Here is a 25,309-nt window from a genome sequence, read left to right on the forward strand (position 1 = left end):
ATCAAAATTGGGCTTGGGTATTTAGGAACTGTGACCTCCCCAATCTTAAACAAAATAGTATGTTTATTTATTATTTATTAGCCCTTCCCTGGGCAAATAACATCTGGAATTAAATTCAAAGTTTCAATGTAAGACAGCAAATTAGATCATATCTAGTACAAAAGCTTTAGAGTATTCAGAGGCCTGGCATATTGTAATCTGTAATATTGATGATCATAATAGCTACCATTTATTTATTTAGTGCAAATATTGCACATTGGTTATCATGGAATTTAAATAAAATCTCATAACGTCATGAAGAAGAAATCTATCATGATAAACCTATTTTGGAGATGAGGAAACAGAGATTTGGTGCGATTCAGTATTGTGCAAAAAGTCTGCCAGCTAGTACATGCAGGACTAAAGGCGTGAAGATTTTTCACTGTCTTCATTACGTTGTTACTTGTGTGTGTTTGGACTCAAGAGGGGAAAGAAGGTGCTTAGTGTTTAACCAAGACTTACTACCTTCATGAAATTGAAGGCTTCTTATTTACTCAAAGAGAAGACCTTGAGCATTAACAGGGGAGAACTGCTGTAGAGAATGCAGATGGAACCCTTACCACACACATGCTCTCGGACTCTGTAATAATTCTCTCAGTTTTCAAGCATGGTAGTCTTTGCAGATTGAAGCAAAGCCTGCAAGCTTGTATCTCTGTGAGATCCTCAAAACCAGGGGGCCCCAATAGGTTTGGTAAAACAACAACAACAACAAGTGAAAGTAGTTTTGTAAAGTGTCATACAGTTAAAATAAAGGACTGAATTATTTTTTTAAAATTGGGGGCCTGGGTTTGTGGCTTAGTGGTAGAGTGCTCGCCTAGCATGCACTGGGTTCAATCCCTGGCACCACATAAAAATAAAATAAAGGTAATGTGTCCATATACAACTAAATTTTTTTTTAATTGGGGAAAATATATTTTCATGACCCCAAACAAGTAAGTATTAACTGTTCATTCAGGATTGGCATTGATATGTAGTCTAGGGGGGCCCTAGCACTGTGTTCCTATCCCTGGTTGGCTCTAACAGGGAAGCTCTTAAAATGAAGATTCCTAGGCTCTTCCAGGGATTATTACTTGATGGGCCTGGGGTGGGGCTCTAGTATTGGCACAGTCCTAGATCTTAGGTTCTGCTAAAAGATGCATTTGGTTCTTAAACTACACAGCCTTTTATCAGTAATGGGGAGAACATTAGGTTCTGTCTGTCTAAACTCTTTTTGTTTTGTTCTATTTTGTTTTGAGATGGGGTTTTGCTATGTTGCCCAGGCTGGCCTTGGATCCCTGAGCTCAAGTGATCCTCCTGCCTCAGCCTCCCAAGTAGCTAGTTCAACAGGTACATACCACTGCGCCCAGATCTCCTGTCTGCATACTCTTATCAATTAGGGATTCTCGGGGATAAATGGATCCTCCACCAAGAGACCTAACACTGAGTGCTTGTCCAATGAATGAACTGTTGGCAGTTTACTTCAGAGGTCTCATCTTTTCACATGCAAAGGGAACAACCCCTAATTAGTTAGCCCAGGATATGATTCATCTGAATGAGAAATCTTTCCAAATGAATTGCCACACCTGTGACTATTCACTCTCGGAAAAGAGACAGTAAAAAGAGTGAAGGTTTCCTGAGAGGTCGGGAGGGGCCAGTGTAGGCAGGAATGGAGCAGTGGAGGAGCAGGTACAGACACAAGCCTGTTTACCTGGCCTGGTAGGGTTCTCTGCACAGGCAGGACCAGAAGAGGCCTAAGGGTAGCTCTACTTCTGACAATAAAGACTCCTTCTGCAATAAAAGACAGGAACAAACCCTGGGCAGTGTACCATGGAGTTGGAAACATGAGGTCGAACCCCTACTCTGTCAGGAAATAGCCAGTGACCTGGGCAAGGTACTTAGTCTCACTAAGCCTCGGGCTGATCAGCCCATTTGAGAAAGTTGGATCAGATGTTTTCCAAATGTTTTGAAGTATTTGAAGGCATATGGCCAGCTGGGATTGTGGGTGGTAGTGCTTGCCTAGCATGTGTGAGGTACTGGGTTTGATCCTCAGCACCGCATAAAAATAAAGGTATTGTATCCATCTACAGTTAAAATTTTTTTTAAATGACTGTATAAAGATAACATCAACAAAATTAGAGGATAGTGAAGATCAAAAGATTGGAAACAATCTTGTCCATCAAAGGGAGAATGGTTACATAAATGATGGTGTAACTATCCATTGGAATATCATGCAGCAATAAAAAGAGAGAGAAATTCTGTAATATGTTGATATAGAACAAATCTTCAGTTTATAGGTAAATAAAATAGTAAGGTTTGGACTAGTGTGTATAATGTAAGAAAAAAAAGAAAAAGAAATATATGTATTACTTATATAAGCGTAGACACCTTTGGAACAAGAATTTGTAATATCAATTGCTATCATTGGGGGAAAGTGGGTGCTACAGAGCAGAAGTAGGAAGGAGACTTCTTATCGGATATTCTTTTGGGCCTTTTGAATTTCAAACCATGTGGCTGTATTACTTTAGCCATATAGTTGTATTATCTATTAAGTCAATAGTAGAAAAATCAAATGATAGACTGGCAGAATTCTGAGAGCTTTTTTATTATTTATTTTTTAGTTTTAGGTGGACACAATATCTTTATTTTATTTTTATGTGGTGCTGAGGATGGAACCCAGTGCCTCATGCATGCTAGGTGAGTGCTCAACCACTGAGCCACAATCCCAGTCCCTGAGGGTTTTTTGTTTACATTTTGTTGTTGTTGTTGTTGTTGTTTTGGTGGTGCTAAAGATGGAACCCAGGGTCTCACATATATTGTCACATATATTGTGCTCTACCCTCAGCTACATCTCTGGTTCTTTGTTTGTTTGTTTGTTTGTTTAAATCTTAGGACAGGCTAAGTTGACCAGACTGTGGCTCAGTGGTAGTGCTTGCCTAGCATGTGTGAGGTACTGGGTTTGATTCTCAGCACCGCATAAAAATAAAGGTATTGTGTCCACCTACAACTAAAAATATTTTTAAAATGTTATAAAGATAGCATCAACAAAATTAGAGGATAGTGAAGATCAAAAGATTGGAAACAATCTTGTCCATCAAAGGGAGAATGGTTACATAATGAAGGTGTAGCCCCTGTAACTTTGCAGCCCCTGGGGCCTTGAACTTGGGATCCTCCTGCCCCAGCCCCCCAGATAGTTGGGATTATAGATGTGTACCATCACACCAAGCTTGAATTACTCTGGTAAAAGCATTTGACCATTATGCCTGGTTTGAGAGTTACTTGTCTGTACATCTTGTAGGAAATCACCGTCAGGGTTGTCTAATCCCCTTGGCATCTGACACAGCCACAGCCCTACCCAAGCACAGGCACAGGTATCCTCACATGTGCCAGGGCCATGGAAATGGTTCTCTCTCTCTCTCTCTCTCTCTCTCTCTCTCTCTCTCTCTCTCTCTCTCTCTCCTTCCATTCTTCTCCAGGCAAAGACTGATTTTCCCTACAGATTTTTATCAGTCAATAACCCAGGGCCTATCTCCAAACACTGTGACAGAGGCCAGTGATTCCAAGTGGATCTCTGAAAGGACTTCCTGGGTGACAGTGCACTCTGAGCCTTTTCAACACTGCAACTGGCTCAGCTTTTTGAGCCACAGTGTAAACAGGGCATATAGTGGGAGGGGGACAGGACTGGGAAAACACAGGTCGCAGGAGAGCGGGGTGGAATCAGATGGGGAAGTGTTCCAGAAATCAGAGTGAGAGACACCTGTGGGAAAAAACAGGAGTGAGGCTCACCTCCCGCAGCTTCTCCTGGGCCTCAGCAAGGGCGGCTTGCTTCTCCTGAAGCTGGGCTAGGGCGGCATTCATTCGGATCCTCTTGGGCTCCACCACCCGATACAGCCGCCCATAAAGCTGCAGGGAGAGAATCAGGCTGAGGGTCGCCCACCAACCCACTCACACACAGGGGAGCCTCCCTCTGTCTGGGTCTGCTGCCCCCCCCAGCTTTCTCCAGGGCCTGCCTCCAGCCACCTCAACCACAGCTCACCTCCATGGCCCGCACCCACATGCAGAGGGACTTGGCGGCCAGGGCGACACGACCAATGATGTCAGGCTGGAAGTCAGGCTGGGCACAGTAGGCCCCAATCTTCTTCAGCACTTTATCTGAGATATTGTCTTTATCAAAGTTGATCAGGGACTTGATGAAGTTCTGTTCCCCTATGGGGTGACAGATGTAAGGGCCTCAGCAAGAGGCTTAACCTCATCCTCAGTGTCACGCTTTACTGCCACTACTTAGGCATAGCCAGGCTTCTCCTGGGCTCAGTTCCCAAGGCCAAGATATCTGACCTCCTCCCTAATTCACTTCTCTGATCTTGCTCCCTTCTCTAGTAACCTCACAGCCCCTAGGGCCACCACAGTCTCCCCAGCCTTATCTCCTATCACTTACCTTTAAAACACTGAGGCCTACACACCCTTCTTTCTCTGTGGTTTGCATTTTCTTCCAGGGCAGAAAAAAAAAAAAAACCACTGAATGAAAAGAGTCTATTTCTCCTTTCCTGATTCTTGTCCCCTTGGGGTGGAGGAGGGGGTGCCAAAGATATTCCTGTTCTTGGATTCTGCAATACAGTCCTATATTTTTTATGACAATCTTTTTGTTGTTGTTTGTTTATAGTAAGATAGCTGTTTCTTTTACTTATAACCAAAGAATCCTAACTGATATTTACATCTTCTCTTTCTTCTTTCGCTCTATGCCCTTGAGGGTGAGTATGATGCCTCATTTATTGCTCTTTCTGATGCACAGCAGTGGATAAATGAACACTGGGTGAACAGAAGCCAATTGCCTTGTGGTTCTCTTGCTTACCTAGCTGCCGCTTGGCCTCTGCCCATGTGGGCTCATTGCCCCGAAGAATCATGACTGCCTGCATCACTATCTCTACTTGGGCAGGAGGCCGTCCGTAAGACTTGATCTCGCCTATGTCCTTCTTGTTCAGAGATTCCAGGGCCTGGGAAAAGGGGTTCACTCAGGGAGCTGGGCCAGAGTCAACTCAGGCAGTAAGATACAGGGCCTAACTGAGGAACCACTTCTTCCTACTTTCCCAGGGACTTTGAGACAAAGGCCAGCCTCTATCCCACTCCCAGCACCCATCCTGGCACCAGCCCCTGGTACCCGCATGGCCTCTTCCAGAGCAGGCAATGCCTCCTCTAGATCCTTCTGGGCATTGTCAGCCAGCTGCTGACACTTGACTTCCTCAATAGCAATCTTCTCACTGTTGGCTGTTACAGCCTAAGGATAAAAAGAGAACCAGGGGGTCCTGTCTTTGCTTTGGGGAAAGGTAGGGGTGACGGGGTAGGAAGGGTGAAAGAGAAAGCTAAACAAAATTTCCAAAGTGGAAGGAGTATTCTCTAGTGCAGCCACTGATGGGGACTCCAAAGCCTCTTCCCAGAGGACCCTGGAGGAATGGGGCACAAGGGGCAGGGCTGGGACCTTCTGCTGTTCATCTGCTTCCCGTTTCTGTTGCACAATGATGACCAGGTACTCCTCACACTGCTTCTGGAACTCAGCCACCTTTCTCTTGGCCTCTTCCAGCTCCAAGGACATCACTTCCACCTTTTCCCTAGTTTCATCAATCTTAGACAATCCCGTCCGCAGCTTATTGATTTGGTCCAGTAGCTCCTGCCTTTTTTCTCCCAGCAGCCTGGGGGTGAGAGCGGGATAAGGTGTGTGGAAAAGCTGGGGTCCCAGGAAGGGGGTGCTTACATAATCTTCCTTTCCTGTGTGTCTTGGACCCTGTTATTTTTCTGTTGCTACCATCAACCCCACCACCCGGTTTCTTATCATTTCCTGCCTGGATGGTTGCCAACAGCTTCCCAACCAGTCTGTCTCCTTGTCCTTTGATTTATTCTATATACCACTTTCAAAATTAGCCTGTTGAAGATGATTTCCATCACACTACTTTCTCTCTTTGAGAATCTCCCCCTGTTCCCCAGTATGCAGTAGGCAGGTGAGCTGCAGTGAACCGGAAAACATGAATCCCCCAAAGGGAGCAGTCATTCCTCACTCCAACCTGCCCCCGCCCCCCGCAATGGAAATGAATGGGAGCCTAGGATTGCCACCATTTCTGATGTTTAAAGAGAAGCTAGAAATCTGGATTTTTCAAAGTGTCTCAAGTTTTAAAGGTGGACAACTCATTCAAAAAGTTTTCGACATTCTTCAGGGCAAAAAAATAACGTCATGGGTATTCTCTTGACTAGGTGAAAATGTAGCCCAAGGGCTTATCACAATGAATGACAAATAGAAAACACAAGGTAGAATGTAAGCCTCCGTCCCCAGAGATGGCAGGATCTCTGGCATCTTACAAGTATCTAAAATAGTGCCTAACATATAGTAGGTGCTCAAAAATACACAGTAAATGAGTGAATGAATTGACTATCATTATTACATTATTACAAATCACTTTTTTTCTAGGCAGGCATGGTGGTGCACACCTATAATCCCTGCCATGTGGGAGGCTGCAGGGTATAGCTCAGTGGTAAAGTACCCTTGGATTAAATCCCAGTACCATAAAAAAAAGGCTTTTTTTTTCACCTTAATTAAAATATTGAATCCAATAAATGGGTGGGTTTTTCTTTTACATTTATCATATTCTTCAAAGCAAATTATTGTGCTTTGTATATGAAAAGACACTCAGCAACTTAATAAATATAAAACTGTTGGGAACTTTGGTATGATATTGTGCTTTAAAATAAGATATATATTTATATAGTCCATATGGCATACAGCTTCTAAAACCCTTGGACTCTTCAATGTAATGTGTCTTTTGTATGCTAGTGAGATGAACTGGGGGCTTGTGGATAGCCTCAGGTTAGGGGCTGGCTGCCAGGGAATCAATCCTGTGATTAGAAGATTGGAACTTCCAGCCTCACCCCCTGGCCTCCAAGTGGAGAGGGGCTGAAGGTTGAGAAGATCACCAGTGGCAAATGAGTTAATCAGTCCTGGCTATGAATTGAAGCCTCCATAAAACCCAAGAGGGAGGGCTCAGAGAGCTATCAGGCTGGTGAACATCCATGTACTGGGAGGGTGATGTGCCCTGGCTTCATGTGGACAGATGCTCCTGTGTTCCAGTTCCTTCGGAACCTCACCCTATGTTCACACATATCCTTTGAAATATACTTTGTATTATGTATAATTATAATGCACCAATAAAAATATCCTACGTAGCAAATTCCTGAGTTCTCTGAGCCATGCTAGGAGGTCAGGGAAGCCATGATTTAGAATCAGCTGGTAAGAAGCTGAGGTGAAAACAACCTGAGGCTTGGGACTGGCATATGAAGTAAGGAACAGTTTTGTGGGACTGAGATCTTAACCTGTGGGATCTGATTCTAATTGAAGGTAGACAGCATAAAGACTGAGCTGGATTGTAAGACCTCCCCCCCCCCTCCCCGCAGCCTGTGTCCACTGGAAAACTGCTAGGTATGTGGGGGAAACCCAATGCAATCTGGAGTCAGTTATAAAGTACTGTGTTGAGTGTAGGAGGGAACGTAGTTTGTTTTTGCCGCCTGTCCCATGCAGGCAGCAAGTCTAGAAGACATCAAAGGCAGAGGTGAAAAGACTAGGTATATGGTAGCAATATTCCAATCATATTATGTTCAGAAAACGAGAAACATTGTCCAGAAAATAAGGGCAGAGAGGATGTAGAGAGGGTTCAGAACCTGGGGAACACAACCAGGGCACTCTAGCAGCAGCCCCTCCCATTTAAGCCCCACCTCTCTCTCGTATTAACTTCTGGGGCAGAACTAAGACCCTTTGCATCTGATCATCCTATCTTGGCCCCCAGGTCCCCAAGCTGGTCCCCTTGGCCAGTTCCTGAATATTTCCTATGACATCATTTTGCCAGTTTCCCTCATAAGGCTCCTGGCCCTCCACCGCCTGCTCTTCTTCATACTTCTTGTATCCAGACACCAGTTCCAGGTAGTTGGTGGGTGTGACATAGTTGTATCTCCGCAGTTCCAACAGCATCTTCTGAGAATACCTAGCCACTGACCAGTGCATAGTGACAAAGATCCAGGCCACCTTCCTGTGGATCTGAGGCCAAGAACAGAGAATGAAAGACAAAAGAGATGGAGGCAAAGTGGGAGGCAGGTCAGGGGTGTAATGAGAGAGGAGGAGGAAAGACTCACATTTTCCTGTGTCCCCAGGTCCACTCCCACGAGGTACTTCTCAGCCACCTCTAGCAAGGCCTCTTGGGGCCACTCTGAGAACCAGTTGATGGTTGTACCATTCACCAAGGCTGGGTACTGGCGGATCCAGTTCCTGAGGAAGGAAGGGTTTTTAGAGACAATCAAGCCTATTTGCAATGTAGCCTCCAGCTCCTGGCTTTAAAGCTGAACAATATCCCCTTGCTTTCCAGGAACTTAAACACCCATCCTCTTGCAAATTTGGTCCCCTCAGAGTTAGTCCAGCATAGCATTTAGAAACAGGCTCTGAGTCAGGTGCTGTAATGCACACCTGTAATCCCAGTGACTCGGGGAGGCTGAGACAGGAGAATTGCCAAGTTCAAGGCCAGCCTCAGCATCTTAGCCAGACCCTAAGCAACTTAGTGAGACCCTGTCTCAAAAGAAAGAAAGAAAGAGCCAGGCACAGTGGTGCACGCCTGTAGTTCCAGCGGCTTGGGAGGCTGAGGTACGAGTATTGTGGGTTCAAAACCAGCCTCAGCAAAAATCAAGGTACTAAGCCACTCAGTGAGACCCTGTCTCTAAATAAAATACAAAATAGGGCCAGGGATGTGGTTTAGTGGTTTAGTGCCCCTGAGTTCAATCCCTGGTATCAAAAAAAGAAAGAAAGAAAGAGAAAGAGAGGGAGGGAGGGAGGGAGGGAGGGAGAGAGAGAGAGAGAGAGAGAGAGAGAGAGAGAGAGAGAGAGAGAAGAGGAAAGGAAGAAAGAAGGAGGAGGAAAAGGAAAAGGAGAAGAAGAAAAGAAAGAACCAGGCTCTGGGGCCAGAAAGTCCTGGATCCACACTTGCTAGGCGTGAATCTTGAGCAAATATCTATCTAGCCTCTTTGAACATCAATTTCCTCATTGCTAAAAGAGGCATAATAATACAAACTAAGGCTGTTGGGGGATTCAACAAAGTAACACGTGTACAATACTTAGCATAGCACTTAGCACATGATCACTTCACCATATGCCATAATATTAAAAGCACAAATGGGTATCTAGGGCTGGGGTTGTGGCTCAATGACAGAGTGCTTGTCTAGCATGTGTGAGGTACTGGGTTCGATTCTTAGCACCACGTATCAATAAATAAAATAAAGGTCCATTGAAAACTTAAAAAAAATTTAAAAAATGGGTATCTATAATCACTGTGACTCAGGAGGCTGAGGCAGGAGGATTGCAAGTTCAAAGTCAGCTTAAGCAACTTAGTGAGACCCTGTCTCAAAATAAAAACTGAAAAGGGCTGGGGATGTGGCTCAGTAGTAGAGTACCTCTGGGTTCAATCCCACTACCAATACATACTGCCACAAAAGAAAAACAAAAAACAGTAACCCAAATTGTCTTTACATACTTGTGCCTTTTTTTCTCTCCCTCCTATCTCCCTCCCTTTCTTTCTTCTTTTTTTCTTTCTAACACTGGGGATTGAACCCAGGGGTGTTTTACTACTGAGCTACATCCCCACACCTTTTTATTTTTAATTTGAGACAAGGTCTCAGAAAGTTGATGAGACTGGCCTGGAATTTGTCATCCTTCTGCTTCAGCTTCCAGAGTCACTGGAATTATAGGTGTGCCCCACCATGCCTGGCAGTGTGTGTGTGTGTGTGTGTGTGTGTGTGTGTGTGTGTAAGCACGCACACACATACATTTAAACATTAAAAACAACTAATCAAAAAAAGTTTTTAATCACCAACCAAATTAATAAAATTTATTATTAATAAATTAATAACAATTAACTATTGATTAATAATTAATAATTAATAATAATAATAATTTATTGTTAATAATTAATAATGATTAACAAAAGGGATGAAGAACTCCCATCTCAGCCATGGGGATTTCCTGAAAGAAGGCACAGTCTATGGAAAGGAGATGGGGTGGAGCCAAGTGGGAGAGCATACTGCTATTCATGACCTTAACTTCCAGAAGGCATGGAAGGCCAAAAGAGGGAAGGAGACCACGTGAGGAGTACTGGGGTACATAGGAGAAGAAGGTTATAAGAGGAATCACCTGAAGGGGTCCCCCACAGGGCTGAGGCAGAGCACAATGTGCAGGTTGTTCCGCACACGCTCGATGAAGTAGGCGAAGAGGCTGTCTGAGGACTCAGGCACTTGCTCAGCCCGGGCCTGATCTATGATCTGCGTCTGGATCTGGAGGAGCCACACAGTGTCAGAGGGCTGAAATCCATGGCAGCATCAGTGGGCAGTGGATTAGGCTGGACTGATCAGGGGTGGAGGTAAAGTAGCCCCTCCCAGTCATCATTCCTTGGGGAAGAGGAACCATCCTTTAATCTCCTGCCCATAAAATGGATGGTGGGGGTTGCCAAAGGCATACTCTGGATCTACAATTCCTCAGGGATCAATTAGGAAGACCAAAAAACCCAAATGGTGTGGAAGGCATCCTACCTCTTCAAATTCATCAGGCTTGTAGAGATTAGGGACCTCGCCTGAGCTGAGGATGTTGTTTATGTCCTCTAGGAAGGATTCATCAGCAATTTGGGTGTCCACAAAAAGGAAGGATGTGGTCTTGAGCTCTATCCCAGCCTGGCGATACAGACACTTGATATCTAGCCAGATGAGGGAAGGAGAAGAGGAGAGGGACCAGACTCACTTCAGATTCCCTATTCTGCCCTTGATTCCTTTTCTGACATTCAGGAACCCTTCCCCAGCCCCCACACACACAAGCCAGGTGCTTTCCTCTCTCCCCTCTTGTCATTGCAGGCACTGAAACATCTCATTTATCATTCCAAGCCCCAACCCTCCTTTGTTTCAGAAACCCAACTGTTCCGTACCATCTCGGAACTCTTGCTTCCGATAATGTTTGGTGACCTCAATCTGGAAGGTGTTGTAATCACACATGGATGAGGCCAAGCGGGCTAGACTCTGGCGTCCACTGCCTCCAATGCCCACCAAGAGCATGTTGCCCCGAGGCTGTCCAATCACCCGCACGATCCGTGTGACTGGGGACCAAAATGAAGGTAATGAATTGGCTGAAAAACTCAAAAGAGGACCTCCAAGCCCCTGGCTAGGGATAAAAAAAGCCATAAAACTGAAGTGGATGAGCCAAGAGGTGTGAGAACACCGGATAGCAATTGAAACTTTTCACCTTCTCCCTGTGTATGAAACATCCATCCACAAAAGGCCATCTGGGGCCAGGAAGCAGGACACCTTTTGGGACCCAGTTTGGGAGAGACCTGGGAAGGAAAATCTATTTTCTTAGAAATTCCCTTTAATTGGAACAGTGGGTGAGGGCCTGGGGGTAGCAAATGCTTACTGTGTTCAATGGCCTCTCGGAAGAGCACCAGCTGCATTGGTACAACAGTGGGGGACAGATTGTACTCATTTAATGCAGTCTCCATGGCTGCCTTCAGTACCGACAGATCTGTCAGGTCTTCATAGACCTTGGGCTCCTTCAGGAAGTCCCCTGGGCCAAGAGAAGAGGACATCAGTCTCCAGTGTCTGGTCCTCCCCAGAGTTCCCCTAAGGGTTCTCAGGCATCAGGACTCCATGTCCTGTGACCCTCCCTCCAGCCCCAATCTCCTGAAACTATAGTCCTACAACAGTCACAGCTCCCAGCTCACCAAAGATGGGAGGACGTTTGTTGGGACAGAGATTGTGAAATGTAAGGTCAAAGAAGGAGCCAAGTTTGTCACTTATGATGCCCACAAAGGCTTCCATGTCTGTTGCATCAACCAGTCGGTCAGAGAAGACTCTGTTGGGAGGCAGCTGGGATGAGATCTGAGACTAAGGAGGAGAATGGCCCTGGAGAAGGGAGGGTTGGGCAGAGGTGAAGGAAGGGGTTAGGAGCAAGGTTGAGGAAGCCTAAATCTGACACACTCCTGTCACCTGAAACATTCATGAATCCAGAGTCGTGTGATGCTGGACTTGGTATCGTGGAAGTCCTTGTTGGCTCTAAGCATGCCCTGGAATACCTGGGGAAGAGAAGCGACTGTTGGGGTGGAGGGAGGAAACAGATTCCCTGTAGGAGTTTTGGCTGCAAGGGTAGAGAACATGGTATTTTAGGAAGGGGTGGCTTTGAGTGTTCAGTTTGCTATGAAGTTCCAAGGCTTATTTTGAGAAGATATGCCTATAAGGAGATAAAAGAGGCAAGATCAGATTGATGTTTACCTTGGAGATATCTCGAAGGTTAAAAAGGTAATGAATCTTGGCAGGTGTGGGCAGGAAGCGCTGTACCACCGTATTGTACACATCCAGGGTGGCCTCTGTCACCACGTTCCCAATGGGTTTCACCTCTTCCTCAAAGTCCTGAAGCTTCTGGTTGATCATGGTGCCAAATATGCGGATAATCTGGGACTCCTAGAAAGAGACCTCAGACTCACTTTCCAAGGCTTCTGGCCTATGGCCAGGATTGGAGCAGAATGAGGCAGTGCACGGCTTGCCATACGGGCAGAATTTAAGGGGGCACCAAAACAAAACAGAACAACAAAAAAAGTAAAAGGAAATTAGAAATTCTGAAATCAAGAGAAATGAATCTTGGGCTAAGGGTATAGCTCAGTGGTAGAATGCTTGCCCAGCATGCACAGGGCCCTGGTTTGATCCCTAGCACCCCAAAGAAAAAAGAAAGAGAGAGAGGAAATTTAGTACAATATTTAAAAATCAAAAATTATGCAAAATCTCCATGATGAATAAATACAAATCTTCTAAATAAAGGCTGGATCAGTATTATGGAGTTCTCCTTTTGCCTTAGGCTTCACTATGGCTAAGCACTACACTGTGCTGATCTTGTATTTATATAAATTTCAGTATCTTCATCATGATTTTTTGGTATTGATTTTAATGTTTTTACAAATATTGCTAGACATGGTAGCACACTCTTGTAATCCCAGCTTCTCAGAATGTTGAGGCAGGGGGATCACAAGTTCAAGGCCAGCCTAGGCAATGTAGTGAGACCCTGTTTCAAAATAAAAAATAAAAAAGGCTGGAGATGTAGCTCGGTGGTAGGAACCCCGGAGTCAATGCCCAGTACCAAACACACATACACACACACACACACACACACACACACACACTTTGCATTAAATGTCATTTCTCTTGAGACTTACTTTTTGTTTGTTTCGGTTTTGGTGCCCCTTAAATTCTGCACTGAGGCGAGTGCCTCACCCACTTCATGCCTCACCCACCTCATGCCTCACCCTATTCCTGGCACTGCTTTCAGCTCTCAACTTTGCAGGATCTACCTTCCTAAGTCTATTTGAGCCCCCAGGCTTTCTCTGCCCATTGGGGCCTCAAGGATCCATACTCCAGAGCCAGTAAGCCACACTCCATCCTATAGCTCTCCTGGTTCAGAAGACAAGGGCCCCACCTCCCTGTGTCACAGCTCCCTGAATGCAACTCTGCTCAGAGCTCCTTAGCCCTCTCCTTAATTTGCTCCCTCATTCTCTAGTACAGGGACAGTTTTGTACAGTACAGTCCCCCTCGTGGCAGCCCCCACTATCGCCTCACTGTGGGGAAGGTCATGTTGATAATGTTGAAACGACTCTGAAGCCTTGGGGAGATGACAGTCCGTCCACCGCCAGGAGGGCCCATGGCAGCCATCAGGAACATGTCCTATACAGCAAAGACAAGATTGGGCAGAGACAGGGGGAAGATAGGATGAGATGAGGCACAGAAATAGGGAGGATGCTTCAAAAGACTAGGACAGAGGATTTTAAATGTTCCCAACGCACATGATAAATGTTTGAAGTGATGGATATGCCAATTTCCCTGATCTGATCATTACACATTGTATATAAATATCGAAATGTCACACTATATCCTATAAATATGTATAATTATATGTGTCAATTAAAACTTTTTAGCTGGGCATGGTGTCACATGCCTGTAATCCCAGCGGCTCAGGAGGCTGAGGCAGGAGGATCGCAAGTTCAAAGCAAGCCTCAGCAAAGGTAAGGCGCTAAGCAACCCAGTGAGACCCTGTCTTTAAATATAATATAAAATAGGGCTGTGGATGTGGCTCAGTGATTGAGTGCCCCTGAGTTCAATCCTTGGCACTCCCCCCAAAAAAAAACTTTTTAAATTTAAATAACCAAAAAGAAAAAATAGAATAGAGAGGATAAAAAAGGAGTAGAGAAGAAGATAGGAAATTGAGGGAAGAGGGACAGGGACAGAGTAAGGAGGGAGAAGCATGAAGTAATGTGGGCAGGAAAGACCCAGAGAAAGAAGAGGTTGGGGAAATTTTCTTTTAGAATTATTGAAATAACATATTTGCCTTTATTTCATCATTAAAATCAATGTACCCAAGTTATAAAATTCAGGTAAGTAAAACATTTTCATTATGTCTTTTAGATCTTATCTTTTTTTTTGTTTTTAAACTGTATATGTTTACACACACATGTGGGTGTGCATGTGTGGGTACTCTCAGAAACACATGAATATATTATTAGGCAGATTTTTAACCCTGAGTGCCAGGTGGATGGGCACCCCCCCAAATCAGAACTGAATGGGTACTGTCCATTGATTAAAGAAAGAGAAACAAACAATATGCTCAGAATTTCATGGGAGAAAATGCAGGGTACCCCTGTGTAAAAAGGAATACAGGGTTAGAGGATTAGAGCCTGGGGTCCCAGGAGTGGAGACTGAGCCTGTCACAGGAGGGAACAAAGACCTGAGCACATTTCTCAGATACTTACTCGAATGTACTTGATGGTCTGCTTGGAGCGATCATACCAGAAGCCATAGTCAATCCAGAGACGAATCAGCTCCAGGGGTGGCTGGGACCCAAAAGTGTCCTTAGCTGGCATATTTAGCTCATCCATAAAAGTGATCAAGCTTTTGCCCCCAAATGGCACATAGACACCCTTGGTTCGCTTTTCCACCCTGCTCTCAATGATGTTCTGCACGTTGTTGGATGTGGTCTGGTGGAAAGGCATAAAATGGGTGCTTGAATCCTCCAGGAGAAATATGGGGTCAGAGAGGAGTGTCAACCAGGCAATTGGATCCCAGGGGAAGATAGAAGGCAGGGAGAGCTCAGGGAGCTGGTGGCCTGGGATCCCCAACACACCTGTGCAGACATGTTGACAATGAGCACTGTCCACTGGCTCGGGGGCAAGGACTGCAGAACACTCTGGGCTATGGAGGTCTTTCCGGTCCCCACAGGACCCACCAGCAGAACAGGATTCTGGTTGGTCACCAAGGTGCTTACCAGGTAATTGTAACGAACAGTATCGACGGTGGGCACCATGATCTTATAGAAGGGGATGCTAGCCAAAGAAATGGGAACTATGTCTCAAGGATCATTCACTTCTTTGCAGCTCCCATTCCATTCTTCCCCCCAGTGTTTATCTTCCTCCAGTGTCACCATGGTCTGGTCACTAATCCTGCCTCCTGTGAAGCCTGGAGAGAGGCATCTTCCTTAAAGACCCCGTCCCAAGTCCTCTAAATGCTGCTTCCTCTACTCAAGAGTCATCTCTCTCTGGCATACACCTCTCCTTCTATGGCTCACTGTTGCCTCTGGACCCCATCACTCTTGCAACATCTCCCACCAACTGCAGCCTGGGGTCCCTCTGCATCCCCCAGACCATGCTCTTACTTTGGAGCATAGCGCCAACTCTTAGGGAGCTTATCTTCAAATGATGTCCAACTCCGTGTCTTGGGGTTCACAAAATACTCATACACTGTGTCCTAAGGAGGGCATGGGTGTCTGGTTACCAAAGCTTTCCTCCAGCCCTCCCCAGCCCAGAGACATGGCTCACAGAATGCTCAGGGGCTGAGGGAAATAGAGCTGGGTCCACCGTCAGAAGATCAGGCAGAGTCTGAGGATCAGAAATGTTAGTGGGTTCGGTAAAAACATATAGGACAGCTGGGTTTGAGGGCACTGACCTTATTGGGAAAGGAGCCTTCAACTTCCCGGAGGTAACTGTCAATCTTTTTGCGGCCCTCCTCATCCACAGAGGCACACACAGACCAGATCATACTGAACACAAATGTCATCTCTACCATAGTCACATAGTATTCACTATCAGCTGGGTTCATCTGAGTAGAAGAAGATTAGAGGACACTCCTATAAGAGTCGGAGGGATCATCATGGAGGCCTAGAGCCTTTCTCCATTCCTGGTTCTAGTTGGAAAACCACATATTGTCTTCCAAATGTGTGTATTAATCTACAACTACTGAAACATTTCAGATAAATCTCAAGCTCCCTGCAGTTGCCTGGAGCTTCCTCTGTGACAAGTCATAACAACACAACTGTCATTTGGCCATACCAGACCTTCACTGGAGAAGCACTCATGGGTGTTCAAGCAGACAGGCCCAGGGCTATGTGTGGTGACTTGTCAGCAATTGTAAAAATGTGGAGATACCCTAAACATTCACCAGAAAAGGAATGAAAAAAATAAAACACAAGGTTCTATTGTGAAATAGTGCATATCAGTTAGAGCAATTAAATAAATCTACACATAGCAATACAGAACCCAAAAACATATTGTTGGTTTACCATGCATATTGTATAGAACATAATCTCCCCCCCCTTTTTTTTGGTACCAGCTATTAAACTCGGGGGCCCTTAACCACTGAGTCACATCCTGGCCCTTTGTTTGTATTCTATTTAGAAACAGGGTCATACTGAACTGAGTTGCTTAGCACCTTACTAAGTTGCTGAGGCTTGGCTTTGAATTCGTGATCCTCCTGCCTCAGCCTCCTGAGCCACTGGGATTATGGGCATGTGCCACCACGCCCAGCAACATAATCCTTTTTTTAAATACTGCATTTTCTGTAGATACTATGGATTTGTATGTAACCGAATTATTTATTTATTTATTTATTTGGGGGCACTGGGGATTGAACCTGAGCTACCTCCCCAGCAATTTTCATTTTTTGTTTTGAGACAGGATCTTGCTAAATTCACTACTCTGGAACTTGCAATCTTCTTCCTGCCTCAGCCTCCTGAGCTCCCAAGTTTACAGGCATGTGCCATTGGGCCTGGCTTGACAACAGGCTCTGAATGAAGATGTTTAAAATTACAGCTGTCCAAATACAGAATGCTGGATTTGGTTTCAGAATAATCTCCTACTCTCAAAATATGGGTGGGAAAGTATATTGAAAATCTGCAGTCTGCTGTGCTTAGCCAGAATCCTAATTCTATCCTTCCAGCTTGACCCCAATATGCAGTTGTCATCCCCCTCAGCTCCCCAGGAAGCTGCCCCTCTCCAGGCAGTTCTCTTTGACACCTGAATGCCATTAATACCATGTGATTTGTTTTCATCCCACACATTACCTTGCAAGTGCATCTACATATTTTAAATCTGTATTAACTGCACAAGGAATGACTCACACTGTTACAGATCTTATTGTTGTTCATAATATATTTAGTTATCTGGCAATGTCCTTAAAAACAGTATGAACCATTTCTAGGTAGCAATTTAATCTCAACAGAAAATACCAAATTGTAGTCACTATTCCATAAATTCTAAACTGGGCAAAATCTTCCTTAAATATCAATTCATCTGAAATGTTCTAGAACCCATCCCTTATCAGATTTATCTGGGGGCTCCTTCTAGCCAAAATGGTATCCCAGGGCCCCACATGTACCAAGAATTAATATATTCATAGCTTGAAAGGATGGAGAAATGAGAAGTTGAATGAACTATCCTCAGCTCCCAGAATATTGGTGAGAAATATCAGTGAGACCCCATTGTGTGTTATAATTTACTGTTCAAGTGTGTTGCTTGAGATGGAACCCAGGGCCTTCTGCATGTTCTTCCATTGATGTGCATCCTCAGCCCTTGCTATATGCAATTTAGAATCTCTAATATGAGCTTCCAGGTCACCATGTGTATACACACACACACACACACACACACACACGCACGCACAACAGCCCCCCTTCCTCCACAGTCATCCCTGAGGCCTCCCCTTGGAGTCTCTGTTCCACTCAAGCCTGGTGCTCAAACTGAAGCTATCCCCATGAGATTGTGAGCCCTTTCTCCTGCCCCTGCCCTGGCCTGGGTCCACCCCTTACCCCATTCTCTGATGCAGTCAGGGCTGAGTACAGCTTGCAGAGGGAGATGATGCCACTGTACTCCGGCACAGGCACCAGCTCATTGCAATTATCCTTCTTAAAGGCCAGTATCTTGTTGATGAACTTTTCAAACATGCGTTGAAGTGGCTCTACCTCAGTCTGGAGGTGAATAAGAAGGGAACTTTATTTATTTGCTCTTATGTCTGGTAGGCTGCCCTGGTCACTTCCTCTCTCCTCAGTTCCCTTATACCTTTGGCCTCTTCTCTAGCCATGACTGAACATAGGGCTTCCAGCCCAGGTCAACATAGTCAGTGTAGACCATCCCACAGCGAGAGACAGTTGCTGGAGAGGCCACTGCCAAGTTCTCCACTTCAAACAGGAGAGACACCTAAGGATATATATATTTTGGTCAGAACCCCATTTTCCTCTGACTCCCCATTTGTAGTAAAAAAAAAAAAAAAAAAAAAAAAAAAAAAAAAAAAAAAAAACAATATCCCAGAACCCTGATGTCCCAAAATGTGTGGCAAGAAGAATAAAGACCTGAGGTTCATAAGTGATTCGCTTTTGTAAAAAAAAAAAAAAAATTAGAGGTTATTCCAGGTTATCCTTAGGAAAAATCACTCTGGCTTGCATTGTGGGAAAGGGCGGGCATGGTAGCCCATGAACTTATAGCCGAGGTGCATGACAAACACATGCCTTATAGGCTAAGAAGGGTCAAAGTCTATACACTGCTTTTGTACACAGAGTTACTTTCTGTAAAATTCTTCCCACCCTCCATGGTAGGCCTTAGGCACACCAGACCAACATTCTACCACTGACCTGCACCCCCAGCCTAAGCAAAACATTTTTTTCTTTATCACAGTTTTCCCTGAATCCAGGCATCCTCCTCCCCAGCTATACCCTATGGAATTCACTCTTCTCTTAGGATTCTGGTCTCCTCCCACCCCCTCCTCATGCCCTCCACTCTCTCCTGGGCAGGGCCTAGGCAGGACCACATCCCCCTACCTGCTCAGGCATTGCAATACGCTCTCCATTAATGAGGGTCAACACTTTGTTGTCATCCATGACGGAGTTCATGCTTTCAATCCACAATGTGTCCACAGGGCCATCGAAAAGTATCCACTTCTCATCAGGTTTCTCGTCTTAGTAGCAGGTGGATGATGAGGACTGACCCAGGAGCCTCCTCCCCTTGCTCTTCCACCTCCCTCAGGCTCCTCTGAGAGCCAAGCCCTTGTGCTTCCTTATTCTTCAACATTCCCCCTATACTTCTCTCCCCCAGTGGAACCTCCTATCCCCACACTCCCCACTCCTTTAGGAGATCCAGGCATCTGATCTCCCCACCCCACAATCCTTTGGATACCTGCACATGCTGCCCGCATGACACTGGACAAGATGCCATCTGTCCATTCATTAGTGCTGAGGTCATATTCCCCATACAGCTCTCCTAGGGACAATGCCTTGGGGTTCAAAGGGAACTCCTGAAAGTGATACACAAAGGATTTTTGAGCTGCTGGTAGACAAAACTCTCAAGATCCCCCTTTATATCCAGCTCCCCTTTCTCTCTCTCTCACGCTTTCCAGGCCTCCCTGGCTCCCGGCGTGGCCCTCCCTGATACCTGAGCTTTCTCACCCCCAAGATGAACTGTCCCAAATGCATACTCTAACAATGTTGAAGTTGGGTTCTCCAGCACGGCACAGGGAGGACAAGGAAGCCTGCAGGATTCGCCAGGAGGTAGTCTTGCCGCTGCCCGTGCCGCCCACAATCATGGTGGAGTGGCGGGAGTTCTTGGTTTCATACAACTGGAAAACCTTAGTGAGGGTGAATGGCGTGATCTGCAGGCCCATATCCCGAATCTCCTGTTCGATAGCCTCTTGCAGCTGCGGGAAGGGAAAATACAGGAAGTGGAATAATAAAGGACAGGGCCTCCAACAGACTTTCAAATTCCCTCAATTCCTGGGAGGATATGTTCAAACTATTAAAAGTGGCACTGGAGTTCTTTGCACTCTGACCATGTTCATTCACTGAAAAGCCGGCCAGTCTCAGAGTAAAGACACTGGGCTCTGGAGTCAGCCAGCCTGGTTCCTCAACTTTCAGTTATGTGATCCCGAGTGACTTACTTCTCTGAACCTCAGTTTCCGCGCGTGCACAATGTCTGACACATAGCTCTACACATTTTTTCTATTATAATTCAACACATATTTAGTAAGTCTCTACAGTATGTCCCGAGCACTGTGCTGGGTGCTAGGGATATGGCTGGAAACAAAATAGAGTTTAATTTACAGCAGAGCTCACAGCATGGTGGGAAACCTTAATCAGCTTTTGTTTGTTAGTTTTCGGTGCTGAGGAATAAACCAAAGGCCTTGTGCATGCTGGGAAAGCACTCTACCATGGAGCTACATCCCCGGCCCTGATTTATTTTAAAAACCTAAGTTAAGAAGTAATGCTTATAGAACTGTGACCCATATGGATCAGTCCCAGAATAGCATAACACTGTTAAACACAGTTCATGCAACCAACTGATTTCAAATAGGTGCACGATCTTTACTTAGATTTCTTTGTGTGTGTGTGTGCTGGATTTGAACCTAGGGGTGCTTTACCACTGAGCCACATCCCCAGCCCTTTAAAAACTTTTTACTTTTATTTTGAGACAGGATCTTACTAAGTTGCTTAGAGCCTTACTATGTTGCTGATACTTGCCTCAGACTTGCGATCCTCCTACCTCAGCCTCCCAAGTTGCTGGGATTATCGGTATATGCCACTGCACCCAGCTTTATTTATAAATCTTAAAGATCACTAACAGGTCTCACTAACAGTACTTCCTTCAACTATCTGAGAGTTAGTTTTATTGGTATATTTATATGTGTGTGTGTTTAGTGCTATACTGAAAGTATAATGATATATTTTCTATTTATTCACTTATTCTCTAATTCCTTCTTTGACCCAGGAGTTATTTTGGATTATATTACCTAATTTCCAAATATTTGGGCCTTTTCTATTCTATTACTGATTTCTAATTTAATTTATATACAGATCATCCTCTGTATATTTTCAAACATTTGAAATTTATGAGACTTATGCTTTAATAAACCAGCATATGGTAATTATGGCCAACTTTTCATGTATACTTGAGAAGAATGTGTATCTGCAATTGTTAGATACAATGTTCTATGTGTTTCAGGTCAAAATCTGTTAAAAAGCATTCAAATTTATATCTTTGTGGAATTTTTTACCTGTTTTATCAATTTCTAAAATGAACATGACCAGATCTTCCACAAGGGTTATGAATTTATCTATTTCTTCTTTTAGCTCTGTCAATTTTGTTTTATGAATTGTGTAGCTATATTTAAGGGCATACAAATGTATCACTGTTATATCTTTTTGTGTATTGGTCCTTTTACCATTATGCAATGTTCCCCTTTACCTTTTGTGACAGGATTATACCTAGCGGTGCTCTACCACTAAGCTACATCTCCAGCCTTCTCCATTTTATTTTTTTAAATATTTATTTTTTTAGTTGTAGTTGGAAACAATACTTTTATTTATTTATCATTATGTGGTGCTGAGGATCGAACCCAGGGCCTCGCACATGCTAGGTGAGCGCTCTACCGCTGAGCCACAACCCCAGCCCTCCATTTTACTTTGAGACAGGATCTCACTAAGTTGCCCAAGCTGGCCTTCAACTTGCCATCCTCCTACCTCAGCCTCTGGATTGCTGGGATTACAGGTGCATGCCACCATACTCAGCTCCCCTTTACCTTTAATACTGCTTTTCTCATTAAAGTCTGCCTTGCCTAGTATTAATAGAGTTGCAATTGTGATCAGAAAATATGGCTTGAATAAATTCCTTTAAAATATTTGAGGCAGATTTATGACATTTGTCCTAATATTCTATGTATGCTTGAAAAAAAAAGACTATTCTTCAATTAGTAAGTGAAATTTATATAGATATCAATTAAATCAAGATTGTTAATTGTTCAAATCTTCTATGACCTAAATTATTTTCAGTCTGTTTGACCTATGAGTTACTAAGATGTTACGAAATCCACTATGATGATAGATTTGTTTATTTCTTCTTGTAATTCTGCAACTTGTTTTGAGTCTATTTTATTAGGTGCATTCAAATTAGAATTGCCCTGTCTTCCTGGTGAATTGTACCTTTTGTGATTATGTAGGGACCCTCTATTTCCAGTAATGTTTTTTGCCTTAAAGTCTCTGCTGTCTGATACCTAGCCTAGCTTTCTTTTAATTAGTATTTACATATCTTTTTCTATTTTTTTTTTTTTTTTACTCTTAACCCTTTGTCCTTAAGTTTTAGGTATTCCTCTTGTAAACAGTACCAAGTATTGTTGTAACAATGTGTACCACTCAAGGTGTGATTAACTTTTCCTTTCTTATACAAATTTTTCCCCCAGTAGGGGCTAATAGTTGCTATGTTTTTCATTTGCTTGGTTTTTAATACACTTCTCTACCTCAGCTCCAAATTTGTGCCAACTGACTAAATTTCTCAAAATTATTTGTTGCCAGGTATGGTGGCAACCTGTAAACCCAGCGGCTTGGAATGCTGAGACAGGAGGATTTCGAGTTCAAAGCCAGCCTCATCAAAAAGTGAGGTGCTAAGCAACTCAGTGAGACCCTGTCTCTAAATAAAATACAAAATAGGGCTGGGGATGTGGCTCAGTGGACAAGTGACCCTGAGTTCAATTCCCAGTACCAAAAAAAAAAAAAAAAATATTTGTCACGTCAGGTATTATTATTATTATTATTATTATTATTTATTTTTTTTTTGGTGGCACTGGATATTGAACCCAGGGACATTCTGGGTCTGAGTTATATTCCTCACCTTTTTAAATTTTAGAGACAGAGTCTCACTAGATTGCCTAGGCTGGCCTCAAACATGATTCTCATGTCTTAGCCTCCCAAGTCACTGGGATTATAGTTGTATGCCGCTGTGCCTGGCTCAATTTTTTCTTTTTGAAGAATCTCTCCTTTAGATTTGCTCCACTCTGTATTGGTTTCTCTCTCTGCCCTGTGCATGCTGCCACCTGTGATCTCCATTCACCACCACGGCCAGCATCACTTCAGCCTCTCTTGCACTGAATCTTCTGTTTCTCCTTTGCTCTATTTCTCCTTCCATGGTGTACTTCTGCATTTTAGCACAGCACGTTCCCTAGTAGCTGCCTGAGAAAGGAGATATCAGAGGGGATATCTTCTTTGTTTCCTTTGTTGTTGTTTTGAGAGTCAGCATGTCTAAAAATGTTTCTAATCTTGCCTCATACCTGACAGGTTGGGTAGATACAGAATTTAAGGTGGGGAATCATTTTCTTTCTCTCTCTCTTTTTTTTTTTTTGAGACAGGGCCTCACTGAGGGCCTCCTAAATTCCTGAGGCTGGCTTTGAACTTTCAATCCTCCTGGCTTAGCCTCCCAAGCCTCTGGGTTTACAAGTGTGCGCCACCACACCTGGCTGGAAATAATTTTTCTCCATAATTTTGAAGATTGTGCCATTGATTGTTTATAAGTTTAATATTGCTATTGAGAAGTCTAGCATTCTGATTATTTATTTATTTATTTAGGACTGGGGATTGCACCCTAAGGTGCTTTACCACTGAGCCACATCCCCAACCCTTTTTATTTTTTGAGACAGGGTCTCTCTATGTTGCTTAGGGCCTCACTAAATTGCTGAAACTAGCCTCAAACTTATAGGTGTGTGCTACCATACCAGGCCTAGCCTTCTGTTTTTTTACATTTGGAATATAGCTTTTTTTTTTTTTTTTTTGCCCTCTTTGGAAGCTGTACTTGTCCTAGTGTTTTGAAATTTCATATTAATGGGCTTTCATAAGAATGTATTCTTGTTCATCATGTCACACACTTATGGACATTTTCATTTAGTAAACTTCTATCCTTCAGCTCTTGAGAGTCTTCTTGAATTATTTCATTATTATCTCACCCCCAATATTTCCTTTGCTCTTATTTTCGTAACCCTTTATTTGGATAGTCTTTCCTAGATTTGCTTTTGAATCTTCTCTCCTTCCCCCTTCTCTGCTCTATTCTCTGGAATAGTACCTTTTAGGGTTTATTATTATTATTATTATTATTATTAATTTTAATTAGGTATAAATGACAGCAGAATGCATTTTGACTCATTGTACACAACTGCAGCACAATGTTTCGTTTCTCTGGCTGTACATGATGCAGCATTATACCATATGTGCAGTCAAACATGTACCTAGGGTAATGATGTCCATCTCATGGAATAGTGCCCTTTAAATAACATTTCACTAGCATTTCACTCTCTGAGAATATTAATGGTAGTTTCTGCTTGTTTGCTTATTGCTTTTTTATTGGTTTTAGAAAGGGTCTGGCCATATTGCCCAGGCTAGGCTTTAACAACTCAAGTGATCCTCCCATCTCAGCCAACTCCCAACCTACAGAGACACCTAATTTCACAACTGCTGAGCCTTCTGAAGATTGCCTTTCAGTTTTCCCCAGTTTTCTCAGGCTTGCTAAGATAAGCCACAATTTACCCATTTGCTTCCTACATCTGACATTTCGTTGTTATCTCCTCTCTCATTCTCCCCATCCCTTTATGTGTATGACTTACAAACTTCTTTAGTGTAGCTGTAGTGTGTTTTAATCTACTTTCATTACATGTAAGTCCTTTATTTTTTTAATATCTTTATTTTGTTTATTTAGTTTTATGTGGTGCTGGGGATCAAACCCAGGGCCTCACATATGCTAGGCAAGCACTCTACCCCTGAGCTACAGCCCAGCTCTGGAAGTCCTATCTTTCTATTGTGATTTTTTGTGCTGCTTGTCTAATAATCTTATTTTTCATTTCTAGAAATACTATTGTTTTTTTTTTCAAATCTACTTGTTTACAAGTCTCTTGTTCCTGGTTCATAGTTTCAAGCTTCTCTTTTATTTCTTTAAACATTAAACACAGATTAAAAAAAAAATCTGTATCTTTTTGTTTCAATACCTGAAGTCTTCATGGATCTGATTCTGCTGGGTTTTCAAGCTTCCATTTATGGTATTTTGCTTTATGATATGTGTTTTGTGATTTTTGACCACAAGTTGCTCATTTTCTTGGGCTTTTATCTGTGTGGATTCCTTTAGGCCTAAGT

At 43.7% G+C, this 25,309-nt stretch overlaps 1 protein-coding gene across 1 annotated transcript in view; it reads right to left on the bottom strand.

The window, feature by feature from the left end:
• Nucleotides 1–25,309, bottom strand: part of DNAH2 (dynein axonemal heavy chain 2) — a gene marked incomplete at both ends in the record, with an annotated part of 105,556 nt that overhangs the window by 25,272 nt on the left and 54,975 nt on the right. The window contains 24 exons of the mRNA XM_081271519.1: nt 3,802–3,918; nt 4,052–4,221; nt 4,865–5,006; nt 5,171–5,287; nt 5,489–5,699; nt 7,947–8,086; nt 8,182–8,314; nt 10,223–10,362; nt 10,618–10,778; nt 11,004–11,171; nt 11,486–11,635; nt 11,793–11,923; nt 12,058–12,143; nt 12,340–12,528; nt 13,675–13,779; nt 14,862–15,086; nt 15,233–15,431; nt 15,761–15,852; nt 16,051–16,203; nt 18,188–18,346; nt 18,438–18,575; nt 19,193–19,329; nt 19,548–19,665; nt 19,846–20,064. Coding sequence (XP_081127645.1) covers nt 3,802–3,918; nt 4,052–4,221; nt 4,865–5,006; nt 5,171–5,287; nt 5,489–5,699; nt 7,947–8,086; nt 8,182–8,314; nt 10,223–10,362; nt 10,618–10,778; nt 11,004–11,171; nt 11,486–11,635; nt 11,793–11,923; nt 12,058–12,143; nt 12,340–12,528; nt 13,675–13,779; nt 14,862–15,086; nt 15,233–15,431; nt 15,761–15,852; nt 16,051–16,203; nt 18,188–18,346; nt 18,438–18,575; nt 19,193–19,329; nt 19,548–19,665; nt 19,846–20,064 — 3,600 coding nt within the window. The remainder of the gene's footprint in view (nt 1–3,801; nt 3,919–4,051; nt 4,222–4,864; nt 5,007–5,170; nt 5,288–5,488; nt 5,700–7,946; nt 8,087–8,181; nt 8,315–10,222; nt 10,363–10,617; nt 10,779–11,003; nt 11,172–11,485; nt 11,636–11,792; nt 11,924–12,057; nt 12,144–12,339; nt 12,529–13,674; nt 13,780–14,861; nt 15,087–15,232; nt 15,432–15,760; nt 15,853–16,050; nt 16,204–18,187; nt 18,347–18,437; nt 18,576–19,192; nt 19,330–19,547; nt 19,666–19,845; nt 20,065–25,309) is intronic.

Source organism: Spermophilus citellus (genome assembly GCF_964194105.1).
Source record: "Spermophilus citellus genome assembly, chromosome: 17".
In the NCBI taxonomy this organism is placed as follows: Eukaryota; Metazoa; Chordata; class Mammalia; order Rodentia; family Sciuridae; genus Spermophilus; species Spermophilus citellus.